This window comes from Larimichthys crocea, chromosome I, assembly GCF_000972845.2.
Source record: "Larimichthys crocea isolate SSNF chromosome I, L_crocea_2.0, whole genome shotgun sequence".
NCBI classification, from domain to species: Eukaryota; Metazoa; Chordata; class Actinopteri; family Sciaenidae; genus Larimichthys; species Larimichthys crocea.
The window spans coordinates 11,449,793-11,468,783 of record NC_040011.1 but is presented as its reverse complement, the minus strand read 5'-3'; the positions used below and the strand labels follow the sequence as shown (position 1 = coordinate 11,468,783).

At 42.2% G+C, this 18,991-nt stretch overlaps 1 protein-coding gene across 6 annotated transcripts in view; it reads right to left on the bottom strand.

Annotated features, from left to right (window-relative positions):
• glra1 (glycine receptor, alpha 1) overlaps positions 1-18,991 on the bottom strand; it is a 97,408-nt gene that overhangs the window by 31,546 nt on the left and 46,871 nt on the right. For all 6 annotated transcript variants that reach the window (XM_019260948.2, XM_019260949.2, XM_027285358.1 and 3 more), the window contains 2 exons: positions 15,190-15,257; positions 4,364-4,587 (listed from right to left, as the gene is read on the bottom strand). In XM_019260948.2, the coding sequence (XP_019116493.1) occupies positions 4,364-4,587; positions 15,190-15,257 (292 nt within the window). The remainder of the gene's footprint in view (positions 1-4,363; positions 4,588-15,189; positions 15,258-18,991) is intronic.

The following is an 18,991-nucleotide window of genomic DNA, read 5'->3' as shown; positions in this document are numbered from 1 at the left end:
ACCGCTGAAAATAGTCCCCAACAAATGCACGATTTCCTCTGGTTTGAGTAACGTTTGCTGAAGCTACAGTGATCAAATGTTCAGGAAAATTCTACATTCTTAACTTGCTTTTAAAGATTTATGTAGGAACCAATGGGCTTGGAGATGAGTGACACAAACAGGGTGGGGAAGTAATAAAGTATTAAATGTATAAAGTATTGCGGGACAGATTAACATTGTTGGTATTTTCAGTTAATCAGTTAAAAGATATTAGTTGCAGCCTGACAATACTTTGTCACAATGTAGGGGACTGAGGTTGGAGCTTCACTGCAGACCTCTTCTTCTCTCCTGGGGGACTAACAGGATGAAAACCTGTAGCTGAGCAGGCGTGCACCAACATGGGAATGAATCTTGTTTCATGCAAGGCTGAGCCGTGAAACTCCGAAAATTAAAATGTTCAGGGCAGCCGGTCCCGCGTCGCGGTGACACATTAGTTTTCTGAGTCTCGGGCATCAAAATTAATTACTGCTGTCACATGGAGGGAATGCATCTCTGCAAAAGTCAACTTTCCCACAGGAGTGAATGGAAAAGCTATTTTGTAACTGATATGATGCATTACTGAAATTAAAGACTTTCATTTTAAAATGTGAATAAAACTCATTCTTAGACATTATTCCTGCCCCGGCCTCGCCATTAGACCTCAGTATTCAATGTTAGAGAATGAGTTGCTTTTTGGAGCTGTTGTAATCTAGCCTGTCGTGAAAATGAACCAAAAGATGCATTTTTTAATATATTGTGCCCTCCAGTACTCACACTGTGGTAAATATGTTCAGCTGCACATATGTATTTGTTATGATTACATTACTTATTATCAAAAACTAGCAGGTCCCCAGCAGCAGCTGATATCACTGACTAGTCCAGCAGCAGTCAGCCCAGCTCGGCGTCCACCAAGCTCTCACCAGCCACTTAAAGCCCAGATTTACTCTTGTCTCGTGGCCTATTGCTCAGTCACTTTCTCATTTTCTCTCTTAGCTTCCTCTGTCAATATCCCCTACGGCCTTTTCACCTCTGACATTATGTCCACAGAGGCAGCTCAACCTCCAACACTGGCTCTGCTCCCTGTCAGCATTCCCCTGTGACCCAGGCCTCTTTCTCCTCCTCTTCTTCCCGGTGGTCCAAAACGCCTGTGGTACAAACACTAACCCTCCCCCCTGGTGCTCTGAACTCACAGTTGAGCAGCCCGGCTAACAAACTGAGCTAACCTTGGCTAACAGCAGCTACAGTCGGCACATCAGAGGGAAAACCAGAAAACATTTTCTCCAGAAAATATGATCCAGTTCCACCAGAATCAGTGAAATAGTTGGTGGTGTGTGACTTAAAAAGTTCTGTACTTTGCCCAAAGTTACGTAGTGCAAGAACGATTCACCTGATCACAGGTCAGTGTAGCATCAACGTGATTTAAGAGTTACACAATGTTGCATTACATGCATGATTTTATAACAGCGAGGATATCTGATCAATAAAAGATGTTGCTACTGACTCCCACAGCGCACTAATTGCAAAGCTGTGCTGTGGTAACAAACTGAACTCCGGCTCCGGCTCGGTTTCTGCAGAGCTCCAGCTGTCAGCAGGTTGTCGTGGCGAGCGGGAGGTGATTTCGCTGCACAGTCCTTCTGTTCTGCTCGAACAGGACGCTGCTGCTGCTACAACACACACGTCCACTCCGGCCTGATGTACCAAATAAACTTTGCCGCGTCTGCACATTGTTGTAAGCCCCTGACAGGATGCTGAATATGTATTACACACATGATGTAGCCTCCACAGTTGTCCCACTTTCTCGGGAAACAAGATTCAGCTCTGTGGTTTTTCTGTCCGCTTGCATCGTGACACCTAAACGCCAAATGCTGACAAAGTTAGCGCCTTGCTGTAAACTCAGAGAGTTTGGAGAAGACAACAAAACAATGCCGGGGTTCTTCATTACTTTTTGGGGATACTAATGTTTTTGGAGCACAGGTCCCATGATGCTTTGAGATATTGTTTCAGAGGAGTCAGTCAGAGGATTCAAGTTCTAGGACTGGCCATGTGTCTGTGCTCTTTAGGCGGCTTTATGAAGTCAGGTGACGTAGTATAAAAAGCTCTGGGGAGGAAGTTGTGGTGGATGGATAAGTTAAACTCAGCACTATCACCCAGGAGACTGAGTTTGACTCACCTGTGAGAGCATTTTTAGACTTCTAGACAGGTTTTTATCTCCAGTTCTCAGTCACACTTTGGTTAGGTTTAGGAAAAGTCCTGGCTTGAGTTTAAATATAACCTGTTGGAACTTGTTAGAAAGCTGTTCTGGCAGAAAAATCTGGTGGCTAACTTCAGTCACTCGCTAAGGATGGTGCTTGAATACTGCACAAGGTCTGTCTCAAGCCACGTCTAGCGGGCTACACCTGGAGCGGTGTTTCACGTGACCATATATGTTTACATATTGGCCAGTTGGCACCATTCGTATACCATATTAAGAAGTTCCTGTTTGCATTGCCCTCAGGCAGCTATCACTGTATGATTTTGATACTAAAGAACATTTCTGGATAAATGACAAACATCTTTTTTGATGATTTGTCAGCGGCTTCAGGGATGTATATTCACGATGGATATTGAAGAAGTAGGGTGACTGCAGACTAGATCTAAAAATGTGTATATCATGTCGGTCTGTTCAGGTTATGACTATGACTTACATTAACGAACTTCTTGTTCTTCTTCTGATGGCTGTCTCTTTGTCTCATAACTTGAGAACCACTGCTTTAAGTCCATTTAAAATGGAAATCTGAATAGTACTAGTACTTGAAAAATCAAGACCAATACATAGACAACAGGTCTAAACTAAGTAAAACTAAACCTTCCAAAATAACACATGTGAGTGTTTACGTGTTAACCCTAACCCACGTTTGGGTGACCAGTTCGTCCACCAGTATGTTGTCTATACTTTGTGGTTCCATGACTACATTACACAGTGATAATTCACACAAACACTTCATCAGATGAATGTAAACACATTTCTGGTGAGGTTTCTCAGATTTAATCATCCTAAAATAAGCCATTGGTTTTCTTGACTTGCCCTTTATACACTTCATCTTTCTTTCAGAGATCACAAAGTCCCTGTTTTCCAATATACACCACACATTTTATAATAGAGTTCTTGAAATTAAAGTATCATAGATTTTCTTTTTGATATATCACCCTACAAGCACAAATGGGACCATGTATCAGTTCAGAGCGAGCCCAGCATTTTTTTTTTTTCCAAAGCACAGCAGAAGATTGGACGACGTGCGATTCTGATCGGCCAATCTTGAAAAGTTTCACTTTCATCTTGGAGAGGAGACGCGGCCATCGGTCACGACTCCTCGTCTACAGCTCTACTGTCGAACGATAAGCATCAACAAACAGAGTAAACAACATTTACAAGACCCGCTCCCCCCTCCACCCGCCCGGGGACGGTTTAATATCCCGAGCCGCCTCTTCGCCTCCGAGATCAAGCTGATCAACGGCGGGTTCATTCTGATGGTGTCAAGTTAAAAAATGAAAGCGACAGAAGAGGAGTGCATGGTGCATCCCTTTTTTTTTTTTGACGAAATATATATAAAGGGCCAATCTCGCTCCTCCTCCTGCTGGACATGAAGGTGAAAACTGAGGTTGATAATGGATCGGACTCGCCGCTGGAATACTAACAGGCTGAGTAGATTACCATGGCTGCTGCAGCGCATTCTCATTCGCCCCTGAGCAGAGGCAATAAAAGCAAGGAAGACGAGGAGGAGGAGGCCGGCAGGCTAAAAGGTTCATCGGCGCAAGGAGGCTATAACTCTGACAGCCTTGAATGGGATGTCTTGGAGATACACAAAAAAAAAAAGGGGGGGGGCAGGATAGAGCTCTGGAGGAAATAAAAACCTCCAACTTTGACGCAATAAGAGCACGCCACAGCAGAATGAAGGCCGCTGGAATGCAATAAACAGGAAGTCGGTGCTACTTTCTGTCTCCTATCGTGGATTTATAACGGATTGCTTCAATATAACCTCCAAACTTGCAACGTTTCTCATCCCTTCTGTGACTCAGAACTTTTTCTGTCACTGATTTCTATCTTAAAATGGTCATTGTACCGTCACACAGTTTCAATGCACCGTGTTCCTACAGCTCTCTGGTTGGTCTGGATGTGAATCAAACACATGCAACAGAAATCCTACAGGGTTTGCTGCAAACAGGCATCCTCTAATAATTTCTTAATTGGGAATCCATCTGGTAAAATATGTTTTCTCAGAACCAAACCAAATGAAATGAAAGCTCTAACAAGTATTCATGCTGCAGTAACTACACAGTCTGAAAGCCTCACACTTCCTCCACTCACCGTATGCTGTACAGCACGTTGCCGTTTTTCGAAATGCGCAGCAGCTTGTTGTCGGTGGTGACCTCGTGGAAGTTGGCCCCTTTCTCGTTGGCAAAGAACAAGTCAGGTTTCCAGATGGAGTCCAACATAGAGGGGTCGAGGTCCAGCGAGTCGTCGGGGTACTCGCTGTAGGCCAGCCGAGGGTCGTTCCACTGCTGTCTCAAGAAGATGTTGACTCTGTAGTCCTGAGAGGAGACAGAAAGGAAGGATCACATAGGGAGTTAGAGAGAGAGGGATGGATGGATGATCACACATTTAATTTCACCTTCAGCAACTGACATTGTGCCTGAATTCATTTTTGCAGCATCCAGCTGTTTAAAGTTCAGTTGAGATGAACGTTGAGAACAAGCAAAACAAAGAAACTTTCTCTTCAGCCACAAACACAAACACCCATTCATCCATCCTGATCACGTCTCTAAAGGACAACACACAGCGGGACGTAAGACGGACATCGGAATACCACTACCATCGCTGCAAGGCAACAATAACGACGTCTTGTGGGGTGACATTGCAGGGTATGCTGCTGTTCTGTTTCCCGGCATTGATGTGGAAAGTTTATCACAATAGTTGTTGCACCTTGATGTTTTCCATTGTCCTGTCCTGTGTGAGGGTGTTAATTGCCTTGCGTCAAACGAAACAACCATTTGTGGATCTACAACAATGACACTGCTTCCACCTCACTCTCAACAGTCTCGCTTACAGTATCAAAGTATTACCACTGGGTCAGCGGACCTACTACTAACAATGTTTTTGTGCCTAAAGTGCAACCATTTCACAAGTTTTATTTTGAAAGTCTATACGGCTGTGTCCAGACATGATGCATCGTATTTTGAAGGGTAGGGACGCCGAACACGTGGCAGTGAGAATGTGTTGCTCTGAAGTCTCGAGCAGTAATTAGATCTGTGTAAATAGTTGAAGAGAAAAGATGATGAAACGAGGAAACATCTTGTGACACAACTAATTTGTTGCTGTTTAGTGGTTTTGAAGCCTTATGTCCACATCTACGTCTCCAATGTCTTCACCCAGAGGAGAAGGAATCCAGAATGTATTGCAGCAGCCACTCAAATGACCTGTTTTGCTCTTTGTTGACTTGTAAGATCTTTTAGCTCATACTATACTATCGCTATCATCTCTGCTGCTCTTTCCACACACGACTACCACAGCTAGATTTTTCATTGGAGGTTCCTTCTGAAGCAGGCGAGTCAGGATGGAGAGAAACTACAACAAAACAACCTAAGTTATAAAGCAGAAATCCCAGAAACACCTTGAACAGAAGGATGTGAATTGTATCCGCAGGGAGATGTTCGCTTTAAAAAAAAAAGGAAAGATGAGAGAAAGGAAGGGAAAACTCGTCAAGGGTCACTGCACTGCTGACTCAAGATGCTCCATACGGAGGAGGAACATTTCGACAGATACCAGCAGATGTAGCGATGAAGTGATGGACAGGATTTCGCGGACGGATAAGCAGGTTGTTATGGGTCTTCATCCATATGTCATTTTCTCCTTTATGTGAATGTAAGAGGTTTTACTGATCACGGTGAGTTGTGGCCTCGAGCCATATCTGAGATCTTTCCCCCGCCCCCGCCTGTGAGCCGCTGTGCAGCCTCAGCCTTGAAGAATACAGTCCACACGGCTTTTTGGCTTCTTTTACCCTCTATCCTCATTGTTCTACCTGTTTTTTTTTTTCAGCTTGTATTCGCTGTTCTTTGACGGATAAAACACTTCACAAAAAAAATGGAAGTTGCCAGAAAAAGAGAGATACATAGACAGGCAGATGGATGTGTGGAGAGTTGGTACAAAGCTGGGAGGCAGCTGAAGGTCATTGAGATGCTGCTCTCTCTTTAGTCTTACACAGGGAGATGGAGAGATACAGGGGGGAGACAGTCGGAGGGATAGATCAACAGAAGATAGGAGGCTTTAGAGGGTTCAGGCTGGATGTATACAAGTCACAAAGCCTTCAAATAAGAGTCTGATGGGTTTTGAGGTTGTTGTTGCAATAGGAAGGATGGATTCCTCAGGCACAAAGGATTTACGCCTTTACTTCTATTGCTTGTTGTTGGGCAATTTCATGGCCTCATACTCTTTCTTAAATTTATGATATATTGTATCCTGCCTGCACTGGAATGAGAGTTGGGGATTTAAAATTTGAAAGCATTTTGTTGTTTGTTTGGTGGTCAGAAGACCAGGATGCAATTCTCAAACACAGTGGATAAAGGGATTCAAGGAGATGCTGAACTCTGAAAGCCTAACTCTAGTTAAACAGACACCTGCAGACCAAATATTGCCAAAGTCAGGTGTTTAAAAAACTCAAATAATATCTGTGTTGGTCACCAATATTCCTGTAATCGAGTGCTAAAGAATAACGAGTCATGCTTCATCATCTGATATCAAGAACATCTCTGAGGCTTATTTGGTCCTTTGGTCTTGATATTGATATTTATTCCTATTTTGAAAATAGTAAAACATCCATGAATCCCACAATACGTCTTCTGTGGATATGAAAGTCTAGTGAATGAAGCCGTAGGATTCATATAAAATGGCAAACTCCATTATTGACTCATCGCGTACGGACAGGTCTGCAGTGAAAGCTGCTGATCTTCGCTTTAGTGATCAGGTGTTCAGTTTTGGCCTTAAAAACGTTTCATTCAGCTGGAATCAGAGCCGACTGGAGGTTAAATCCAGAGTGCGGTGTGGAAATGAACCTCCACCATGCAGCTTTAAGACCTTCAGCCTACGCTGTTTAACTGCCAGAGGACGATCAATACATTTCCTACAGGCCTGACTGTATGTGTCTGCGCTCTGCTCTTCTATCTTTGAGTCTTAGAGAGTCTGAACAGTTTGAAGTGAGGAGATCTGAGTCCTCATATCAAAACAAGATGACTCATATCAGAGTTTTTTGATTCTTTTAGGATCAATGTGTGTTTATTAATGAGTCAGACACATTCTGCGTTTGAATGATGAACGTTAAATTAAACTGCAAAGTCATTAGTCATCATTAGTCATTGTTACTGCAAACGCTGGAGTTGGAGTAGTTGGGGAAAAGTTTGTTCTGCTGCAGACTTTTAGGACAAATAATTAGCATTCAAGTCAGTTTGACTCAAACAAATTAGTGTCTCCATTATCAACGGCTTAAATCTTCTAAAGGCAATCAGTCAACTTCTCCGGGATAACACTGTGGTTTTGTTTAATCATCTCAAACTACTTTGTTAATGTTTGCTCAGGAAACTTGCTCTGAAAGCCAAGGCTGTCTGTTGTCAGTCTCTGTTGACCCAACAACCTCTTATCTGAAAGGGTTAGATCAAGTAACAACGTCACACTTCTTCCTGTAGAGAGGGAGCCAAGTCCTCTGAATTTAACTTGGAAGCACAGATCAGTTCATTCCTATGGAAGCTGCTTAATGGCACTTGAAGCCAAAATAGATTTCTGAATATAGAATTATCCCAATCTTTTGCATCGAGCAGTGCATAAAATGCCAAACTGACTTTCTTATCGGACCGATGAGAATGCAGCACTTGTGCTTGGGGCTTGATCTGCAGGAGAAGAACATGTTGCTTGAATGTAAACATTTGTAGTTTGGGGGCTTTTCTTGGGACGACAGTCTCAAGTAATTATTGTTATTATTTGAATTCACTTTTCTGGTGAGAACAGGCATTTTGTCCAGTCTTCCCTCACCTCTTCAAATGGTTGTTTTGAGGGACAGAACCAGAATTGGGTTAAGGTTAGACCGGAATTAAGAATCGATCCCGGCAGAAGATATTAACTGTTGCTCCCTCAGAGCTTTATTGCATAACCTCCATCGCCCGTCCTCCATTCTGTGTTTTAAGAGTCTTTATTCAGCGTGGGGTGGCATTTAGCTCGCTTCTCCATCCCCCTAATTGTCAATTATTGTCAGAATATGGAGCTCAGGCCACTGCGGCCTGGCTGGAACCATCATTAAGCTGCATGGCGTGGCAGAAATGCATCACGCTCACGACATACGGCCATGCCAGCAGCTCCAGCGGGTGGCATTTAAAGGAGCAATCATCTGCGGCGCTGCATGCATGTGAAATACAGTCACATGGTGATCAGTCTCAGCGAGACCTCTGCGACGTTCATCACGGTTTAGAATATCTCACATGAAACAAATGAGTTTGACCTTTCATGAATGAGTCACCTTTTCTTCTGCTCGGGAATATGATAAATACCTTGAAATGGCGCCGAGAGGAGGAGTGTCTGTCGATGGAAAGAGAGGGAACGAGGGAATACAGAGGAGAGGTCCGAGCCCACGCCGGGATCATCAGTCACGAACCCTCCTGCGGTTTGACAGCGGCTCAGAAAGGGCAAAAGTCTAGCGGCAATGGTTTTGATGGGGGCACTAATTATGAAAGCAGTGGTCACATTAATGTTTTACAAATCTAATTGTTGAGAAGTTGCTGAACTCTTTATTTCTCCTTCAGCAGTCTCTTGTACCTGTACCACTTGATGCTTTTACGACTCGTCCCTCTTGCATTAGTTAATTTGTTTACCGCGTAGTGTTTCAATCAGCTAATAAATTACAGTAGCAGTTCATTTTTTAAATTGTGTGTGAGCAAGAATATTAAGAATTTTTAACTCTCTGGGCCTCCGTCAGGGAAATATCATTTTAATTGGTAATTTCCTTAAACCAATCATATTTCCTTTCAACCTTTAAGTCCCCTGTAGTGGTATTTCATGCATGCAAATTAAATGATTCATTTCCTCGAATGGTCTAAAATGTTTCCATTAATTCCATCCAAACACTAGTTTGTTCCCTCAAACTATAAATGCTTTTATATAAACTCAACTCTACATTGGTGCGTCTGTAATTAACTTTGCCTTTTTATTAACTATAACCATGATCTTCTCCAGCTGTTACATTTTTCTTCATAAAATTGACAAAGAACATAATACACAGTTTGCAGAATCTCAAAATACTGATGATCTTTTTCCAATAGTTGCGTCTTTGTATCACGATATACCACTACTGACAATAACCATGAAATACTGATACACATATGATAATCAATAATTAGCACATACAGTGTACATTAGTACATTTGTGGCTCCCACTCTGTGAATTATTTCTGTATATTAATGTCGTCTCTACACTCTTATTTTGATAGTAATTAAAAGGCAAAACACACAATAAAAAAATATTTTTGTTATTGAAATTTTCACAGTAATATTGTTCCTGTGAATTCTTTTGGACATGATAATTGTGTAGTGATAATCTGATATTGTAACAAAACATTTAACAACTCATATAAATTCATTAAGAGAACAAAAAAGAACTGACTGCATGTGATATATTAAAATGTAAATCAAAACCTTTTTAAATTCAATTAAAGGCTGAGACACTAATTTAAGGCTCATCCACATAAATAACAGAGTTCTGAGTTGCATATGTATGGATATTTTTAGTTCATTTGAATTTTCATAATTCAATATATTTGGTTCTTTAATTAATTTTACAAACAAACCTTCCAGAAGATCAGAAAACATTAGTTAATACATATTGCCAAGGTATGTATATGAACTGTTCGATCATCTCTTCTCCACTCAGATCTCAGATCTGTGGCTTTAATTCTTTTCTTTCTTCTTCTTTTTTTTTTTTGGAAAAGCCTGGTCAGCATGCGGATGCCTTCTGGTCCATAAAACCTGAGCTTCATCGGTCAGAGGCTCGTGGCGGCTGCAGATGGATGCACATTAAGTGCATTAAACAGACACGGGGGGGGTGGATGGAGCTGCATTCTAAGATTCAAACGGGCGGAAAGTAATTTGAGGGTGTAAGTTAATGATTTCAGGGAATGATTTAGAGTTTTAGTGATTGGACTCTGAGGTTTATTAAAAAAATGTTGTTGACACTGGAGGCTCGGCCATAAACGCTTCCTCCTCGTGAGGACGGAGGGAAAGTGCTGCAGGTCGTCGGCATATGTGGGACTCCTACAACGTCTGCAGGTTCAGACTTGTGGTTTAATATCCTGACATAAGGCCGTTGGACTGTTAAATGCTTCCCTGAAATTACCATCCACCATCGCCGCGCTGCTATGAAACCATTAGCAGAGGAAACGCTGTACTTACACAATACCAAACTCATTTCAGCATGTATTAAATTCAGGCAGTAAACCACGCATGAAAGACTGCAATCTTCCTCCTCCTCCTCTTCCCCTTCCTTCTTCCAACAACAACAACAACAAAAATCTACAGAAACAGCAGCAGCCATATTCTAATTCCACGCCTGTCATGACATCCTGCCGGTTCCTGGATGCTGCTCAGGTAGGAAGAGGAGGTAGGAGGTTACGGAGGCTCACACATTATGGCAGCACATCTGCTCAGCTCAGACAACGTTACCCTGAGAGAAAGATGCTGTTTTCAATATTTGGCCTCCAAAAGAAGCAGCAGCAGCAGCAGCAGCAGGACTGTGGGATGTCAAATCAATTTTCAACAGCAAACTTCTCCCTGGATTTTAAGGTGATTTTAAAAAAATGACCGTTCAACACCAATGACGCACTTAAACGCGGTTTGTTGGTTATTCAAGAACATGAAGTGGAAAATCGTGGTTTTAGGGACATCTGGGAAAGAAAAGCAAATCTAAATGTGACATGTTGCAGCAATTATACACGCAAAACGTGTTTTCAAAGACAATATTCAAACCTCCGTTTGGGTTAAAAGAAGTTCTGGAATATTGATTATTGCCTAAGCCCTGTGTTTGAAAATGTCCATCCACCCCAAAACTAGATTTGTCCTTTGTTTCTGTCTTTATTGCCCCGTGCTGATACGTTACCTTCATACTTTACTTTTAAAGAATCCTGAGGCCGAACATGACCCGGTACCCTAAAGTGGATTGGCAGGTGTATTACGCACTGTGGCATGAGAGTGATCGAAACTGCTACTATTATCCAACTAATGACCAATACAGTCTGGGACATTGCTCAACATGAAACCAAACAGAACAACCAAGTGTCACGTGAGTCATTAAAATGATCCACGCTTCATGTTTGGTTCAGTCTAGGCAAATAAAAGCTCAAGGAAAGGTAATGGCAGCGGTTACATGAGCTAAGTTGGCCGAACCAAAACAAAGTCACTTCAAACCATCGACCCAAACGTTTGCAGGTAGAACGATATCACCCTCAGAGATACAGACTTTTCCTTTAGGGGACGAGAAACGAGCTGTTTGAAATGGATTATTCCTTTAAGGACGACTACAGCTGTGATAGTGCTGAGCAGAGGACGAGCGATGGAGAGAGGGTTAAAGCTGGAAATACTTACTTACAGCGTAAAGCCTGTTCATAGAGTTTCATAAGGAGGGCGAGAGACTGAATGAATGAGTGGTGAGATAACTGTGTGTGTGTGTGTGGGAGGGAGAGAGAGGGATGACAAAGGGAAATAAAGTGATTGAGGTTTCCGTGTGTGAAGGATAAAGAGTCGGAGAGCTCTACGCTGAGAGAGGTGTAGCACAAGATTCACACATAGTAAAATCTACTGTGACTCCTGCCAAGTCTGATTCATTATATCAGACCTGAAAGATACGATGAAGACGAAGAATCAAAAGCTTTTACGTTCCTCACATTCTGTACAAACACACAGAAAAGAGGGTTTCTGCAAAACACAAACACAAATATATATATATATATATGTATGTATGTGTTTATGTATATGTTTATGACATGTCATCCACCATGTGTCTACAGCAGCCCAGAATGGACAAACTAAACACTGGCTCTCGTGGCCACAGTACTTTCTTCTTTATACAAGGAAGCAGAGGCCGTCCACGGTCAGTGTCACGTTTGGCTTCAGCTACACATTTAAAATGCAGTTTTAATCCAGTTAGCAAGTCTAAATATACAATGTCTGGTTAGACTTTCAAAATAAAGCTTACCGAGAGACTTTTTAGTGATTGTAGTTTTGTTAGGTTCAGGAAAAGATCACGGTTTGGGTAAGTTAAGTTAAGTTACGTTACGTAATTCTATTGGTTCCACATGGAAATGAACCCATCCTCCAGTTTAAAAGTCCTGATATTAAGACATTCATCCACCCTAAACTATACATGTATTCATGTTTTGCTCCCATCAGATACAATAAGAAAGAGACAAATTATTAATCAGTAATATGCACATTTTATCCTTTTCTTTCTTTTATTGATACTTGATCTCTTTATTTCATTTTTAATACTTTATAAATAATAGTCCAGCAGATATGGATGTTTTGGTGCTGTCACCATGATCCATATGTGGTACATGAGTGTGTGTGTGTGTGTGTGTGTGTGTGTGTGTGTGTGTGTGTATAGGATAATCAAAGTGTGTGTGTTTTACAGAGAGGCAGACATAAAGCGAGCGAGGACGGTGTTAGTGTGTGTTCTCAGAAGAAGAGGAAATAAAGGAAACGAGTGAAGGAGTGTCTGTCTGAGTGTGTGTGTGTGTGTGTGTGTGTGTGTGTGTGTGTGAAGGAGAGAGAGAAAGCGTGAGCAAGCAAGCAAGCGGGGCGAGCGCTGAAACAGGAATAAAGCCGTGGACCGCCGGGACTTCAACACGCACTGCGCCATTCTACCGACTCCATCTATCACTGTGTGTGTGTGTGTGTGTGTGTGTGTGTGTGTGTGTGTGTGTTGAAGATGGAGGGATACTGTACTCCGAGCTTAAAGCGAGAGCTGCACAACAAACACCGTCACCACATCCAGAACCCGTCCTCAGCTTCCTTTATTTTCTGCTTTGATAAAAGCTGATAAATCCAAATTATTAATTATTTCACTACTTTGTTTTTGCTTCAGAGAGATCAGAGCAACACTGACCTCAGCAAACTGAGTTTATCCTGCGTTCAAGCACTTGACTGACAGGCTGCGATCAAAGATTTATGCATCATACAACATCTGTGCTTCATCAATATACAGCCTTCTGCAATAATACCTGTGGTATCAGTTAATAAAGTGAGCAGGAATTCACGAAACTGAATCTTGGCCCTTAACAGGGAAATTAAATATAGTTGTGGAAAATATATTTTAGCATCATCTTGACTAAAACAAGCAGATTTCATGCACTTGAATATCTGCTGTTCCTCAGTCATGTGCACACTGATTAAAATAATGAAAGTTTGATACAAATAAATCTCTCTATTTTTTTGTATTATTTTGCATGGATGACAAAACAAAATGTTTATATCTATGTTTGGATATGATACAGTTTGTTTAAATTGTCGCCAATTTCCAGTTAATTCCCATAAATTCCCATATATTTATCATAATTCTAGAATTTTACCAGAAATGTTCCACCCCTTTGCAACCCTACTAATAAAATAATAACGATGAAACAACTTGAAGATGAAATCAGCTTAAAGCTGGTGGAGCAGACGTTAGCTGCTGCTATCACTTTCTCTCTTTTTTTAAATAGTTATCACCCATCTGTCCTTCATCCCTCCTTCATCCCTCCTTCATCCCTCCTTCATCCCTCCTTCTTCTGCCTCCTTCATCCCTCCTCAGTTTTAACGAGGGTCGATTCGTCTCCTGCAGGAGGGAAAACCTGGAATTTGTTCTGCATGACGAGGATCTGCAGCGGGCAGCAGTTTCAATGCAGCGATGCGTGTGTGTGTGTGTGTGTGTGTGTGTGTGTGTGTGTGTGTGAGATCTGGGGCGGTTCAGCTCGGGATATCCTCCCTTCCTCTTCAGGAGTGCCGTTAATACTGCCCCATTTTGCCTCCCTGTGTTTCTTTCTTTTGTTCTATCGGGCTTTAAATACACACACCACATATGATCAACTCCTTTCACCTTTAAAGGCCCGAAAACCAAATTTATTAATCAGCTTTTCAGCACAGAGTCCTATGAACATGCTGTTATCTGTCAAATTTAAAAAGGTTTTATGAGACATTTCTAGATTTGTGTTTTGTTTCTGTGCACCAGTTACAGTTTATTAGCTGAATCTTTTTCATTTTGGGTTGTCATGAATTAAATCTGATCCACTCAGTTCCTATAAATTTGGTTTAAAGAAGCCCCATTATATCAGGGCAGATTTGAATCCTTAAAAACCGTCGATATTTTGTGTGTTTGTAGGGAAAGCTGTTAAAACCAGCACCGAGGAGACGACCTCCGCGTCCTTAATGTGGCTCCGGCCCTGCAGATGGTTCACACAGCTGACAGTCTGGATGCATTTGGTGGATGAAAATATGGTTCATGTATTTTATGGAGCTCAGAGTCATGGGAGCGCTTGGGTTTTTTTTAGCCACGTTCATGAATGACGTGGGTGCTGCTGTCACACTCTGCAGTCCAGTGTTACCATATCTGCCTCTGTGAAGGCTGATGGTTCCGTTATATTAACACTAATGGATTTTCAGTGTAATGAATAAGTGCAAATTCCCCCCCAATGCTTCACCCTCTCCTCCTCTGCCATCGGTCCCAAGCAGGCGTGACAGCAGCGCCGCCACCGTGTTGTTATGCAAATGTCCGCGGCGGCGGTGATGCGCTCTTTCAAATGAAGTGTTTGAAATGGGAGACAGGCTCAATGAGGCGGAGACTTTTCTAAACACTCAGAGGGCAGAAGGCTTTTCATTTTTGAAAAAAAGGAAATAAAAATGAAACTTGAACATCAGTGCCGCCGCCGCCGCCACTGTCATTTCAATTAATCGCATTTTTCAGGGCGAAATTACCCAAGTCGGAATGGAGCCACGATGAGATGTGACATTTTCCATTAACTGCCAAATCATCCACACACACACACACACACACACACAAGTGACAAATAAATAACATCAAAATCTACACGCCGTGCTGTATTACAAAGTGATAGAAGAATAATTGCGCTTACCATTGTTGTTTCAGCGATGGACCCAAAACTGTTGATAAAAATGTTGCAGGTTACGTTTACAGGCGGACCTGCAGAGAGGGGGAAAGACGGAGAGAGAGACGGGAAGAAGTTAGAGTCATTTCATCAGAGAAACACTTTAAGAGAAGAAACAAGTTCAGATCAAATCATCACAGAGTAAGAAAGACTATCTCAGGTTAAACACTGTAGGAACTTTTTCAGAATTGCTCCTGAACTTTTACGTACGTAAAGCTCCGACCCTGATAACGAGGCTAAACTAATGTTTTGTTCTCTTCATGAATCATTCTGATGTTGTGTTTGTGTTCGCTTCACTTGTCGTTCACGTCGATCGAAGAAATGTCAGTTTCAAACACGACACAACACGTTATCACCTCATGTAGTCGTTCCTAACTAGACATCCACTTACACAGAGCGACATCATCATCTCATTCAATCGCTCTCCTTTGAGCTCCAGGTTTGGTCTCCACCAACTCTCTAGAAAAACATATCTACGTTCTTCTTCAGACTTTCTGTCTGTTGTCTGGTGCTGAGAAGGTGAAACAGCTTCCAGCATGTGGCTGACAGATGCAGAGGAGGTGATAACTCCCTGTTGGTTTGACCCCGTTCAGAACCGCTCAGTCATTGTAGAAGTTGAAACACGCATTAATTCAGCTCTGAGATGTATTTCTGTTAGTCGACTTACAAGAAGCCGAGTATCTCCATCACTGTCCTCCCTTTTCGTGAACGTTTTCTAACTTCTAACTTGTAATCTGAATCCTCCTCTGGGCAACGATATGGTTTCACAAATCCAAATATCTGTCGGACAAACTACCTCTCTGCACTTTTAGTTGCATTCTTGATCAGTTTCACCTCCTGTGGGACCATGAAGACCTGAGCTGAGCTCGGCTGTGGATTGTGTGTTTCAGTTTGTGTGTGTGTGGCCGGATATCAGAGCAGACTGCAGGAAGTAAACACAGTGAAAGAAAGAGTCTGGTGAGGTGGGTTCAAACTCAGGCTGAGCTGAATGAATAAGTCTCCGCTCTGGGCTTAAATACTCCGACAGCGTTCGCATTCCTGACAGCGGCAGCAGCTTTTGTTCCAGAGTCGCTGAGAAGGAAAAACGTGTAAACATCTCATTACAACTTTAGAAAACTAGAAATGAGAAAATCAATGTCAGACTTAAAAAAAGCTGTCGCTCAAAGTCGACATGAGTGTGTCATTTCCAAAGAATTCATAATGACAAAGAAACAGTCCCCCTCGCTCTCTCCTCAGAGATAAGACGCTGCGTTCAAGGTTGTTTTCAACTCAGCGACTTGGAGAGAAAGTAAATAGCATTGGAGCCTTTTGCGGCCGCTCCATCGATTCACTGTATTACCAGGTTGTACAAACACAAATGAGATTACTTGGTGGCAGGAGTGGAGTTGCGATGAGGGACAGTCGGGCTCTCGTCTCCGTCAGGCAGTGGACATGATATCGGCTTTAAGAGCTCAGTGACAGGGAGTAACCTCTAAACCTCTGCTCGGAGACGGGTGGTCGCTGGTTTGATGATGACAGAGAATCAATGCACCCGGTAAACTGCAGAATATATTCAATTACAAGACCGAGCAGTGTTCAAATAAACCAGTAACAAGAAAGCCAGTTGTGTCTGGGTAAAGAGTAACCATGAAGCAAAGACAGAAACAAACAGAAAGAAGCTCTCAGCCTGTTTCTGAACGGTAAACGGGTCACACAGTGTTTCCTCATCTGTCTCTGTAGACTAATACCCACTTAATCTACTGTTTGATCCAGCCAACGTTCTGTGGATGAAAACAGCATTATTGTATACAGTCGGTACTTTTCAGTTCATCATAAAAGAGGCTGTTAGAGACTGATGCTTCACCAGAACAGCGGGTCAGTCCCAAAGTGCCACTCTGCACTTTTAATGTACAGGAATGTTTTAAAATCTGCAGAGCAGCAGATTTTAAACTAAATGTTCGTAATCTAATTTTCTGTAATCCACCTTGTGTGTGTGTTTGAAAATCAAGAGTCCACATCATGGTCATATTTTTATGCATGTAACTTAAGGTCACACACACACACACATACACACACACACACACACACACACACACACACACTGTGTTTAATGTCCTTGCCTAAACTCGGTGTCTAATTCCTCTCGCCGGAGGCTGGCTGCGGATGAAGGAAGGGTCTGGATTATTTCGATGGCCAATTACTCCCCCTGTCACAGTCTGAGGACTGCTGGAGGCCACAGGGGAGAAATATCATCTGAGAGTCCTTCACATACATATACACACTGACACACAACAAGCACACACACACACACACACACACACACAAGCACGCAGCTGTGGTTAAGCCATAGAGTAAGATCATGAGGTTGTAGAGTTAGCCGCAGGCGGTCGTTCCCTGTACGTGACTTCCATGTACAGCGTCTAATTAGAACAAACAATAGATTACTCACAGGACTGCGTGAGGAAAACAGGGTGAAGGAATAAAAAATAAAAAAAAGGAAAAGGATATTTAATCAACCAGATTTGCTTCCAGAGCAGCAAATGAAACTGGCTGCAGATGAAATGAGTTTGCTTGATGCAGCTCAGGAGGAATCGCTGCGTGCTGTCGCTGAACGAGGTGAACGAGACAGAGTCAGAGGTTCAATCACCTCAAAGATAACTGATGCTTCAACTGCAGGAAGAACGGATCAGCTGTTTGTGAAGTCTGAAGTCTGACACCGATCTGAATCTGAGGCATGAAACACGATCACACGCATCGCGTACGCAGGTTTTTGTTTTATCAGAATCGGTTACCTCCTGACGAACACACAGATGTTTCTCCAAGTGTCGGTCTTTAGCTGAAATCCCTGAATATATTTGTTCCCTTTAGTTTATTAGATTACCGTTGTACTCCTAACAAAGCACTCTGCCACACACGAGTCTCTCCTCGGAGAGCTCAGACATCCATTTTCAGGTGTGCTGCTGCTTGTACGGTTCATTATTTTTCAGGTTCTGCAGATTTTCAACAAGATTCTTTTAAAAGAAGCAGGTGAATGTGTGTGTGCAACCCGCAGCCACGCTCACTGTGTTCCCTGCCACAACAAATACCATGAATCTCATTAGTGAAAACTGTGCAGAGGCACAAATGATTCTTCATTAAAGTCCATCAAAGATTTGGAATAACAAAAGGTGCCAGTACTCTAAACCAGAAACCCTCATAACATGCAAACTGGGAGCTAAACTGAGCACGAACATGATTAATTTGTGGGAACAAATGTTTGTGATCAAAAATGCATTCATGTGCACGAAGGATCAAAATATCAAAACAAGTTCTGTGCCAAGAAAAGACTGACGGACAAGAGAGAGTCAGCAGACTGAACTACACTGTGAAATATGTCTTTCTGCATAGAAACTGTCAAACCATGACAGGAAAACAGACAAATATTTCATGGCAAAACCATTCGTTTTTACGCTGTATTTTCATGTCAATTATATGGCATTATATCTAAGTTATACCGTATTTATTAAGGTGAATTTCCCGTGAATACAACAGCTTCCTTTGTCTTTCTCTTGAGTCTTGATTAAGCAACTTATGACTGCACCATGTGCACTGAGGCACAACAGGTAAAACATGTTCTTCAATGCACTTGTGATTCTGAGTTTAGGCCTGGAACTTTTCATTTAGTTTAATCTACTATCGCGTTAATTACTGATTTTAATTATATATTGTCTAACTCAAAGCCGCACATCTTTATGTCGAAACACACAAACTGCTTTTAAATACGCCGCTGAATGAACAAACTCGAAGCTTC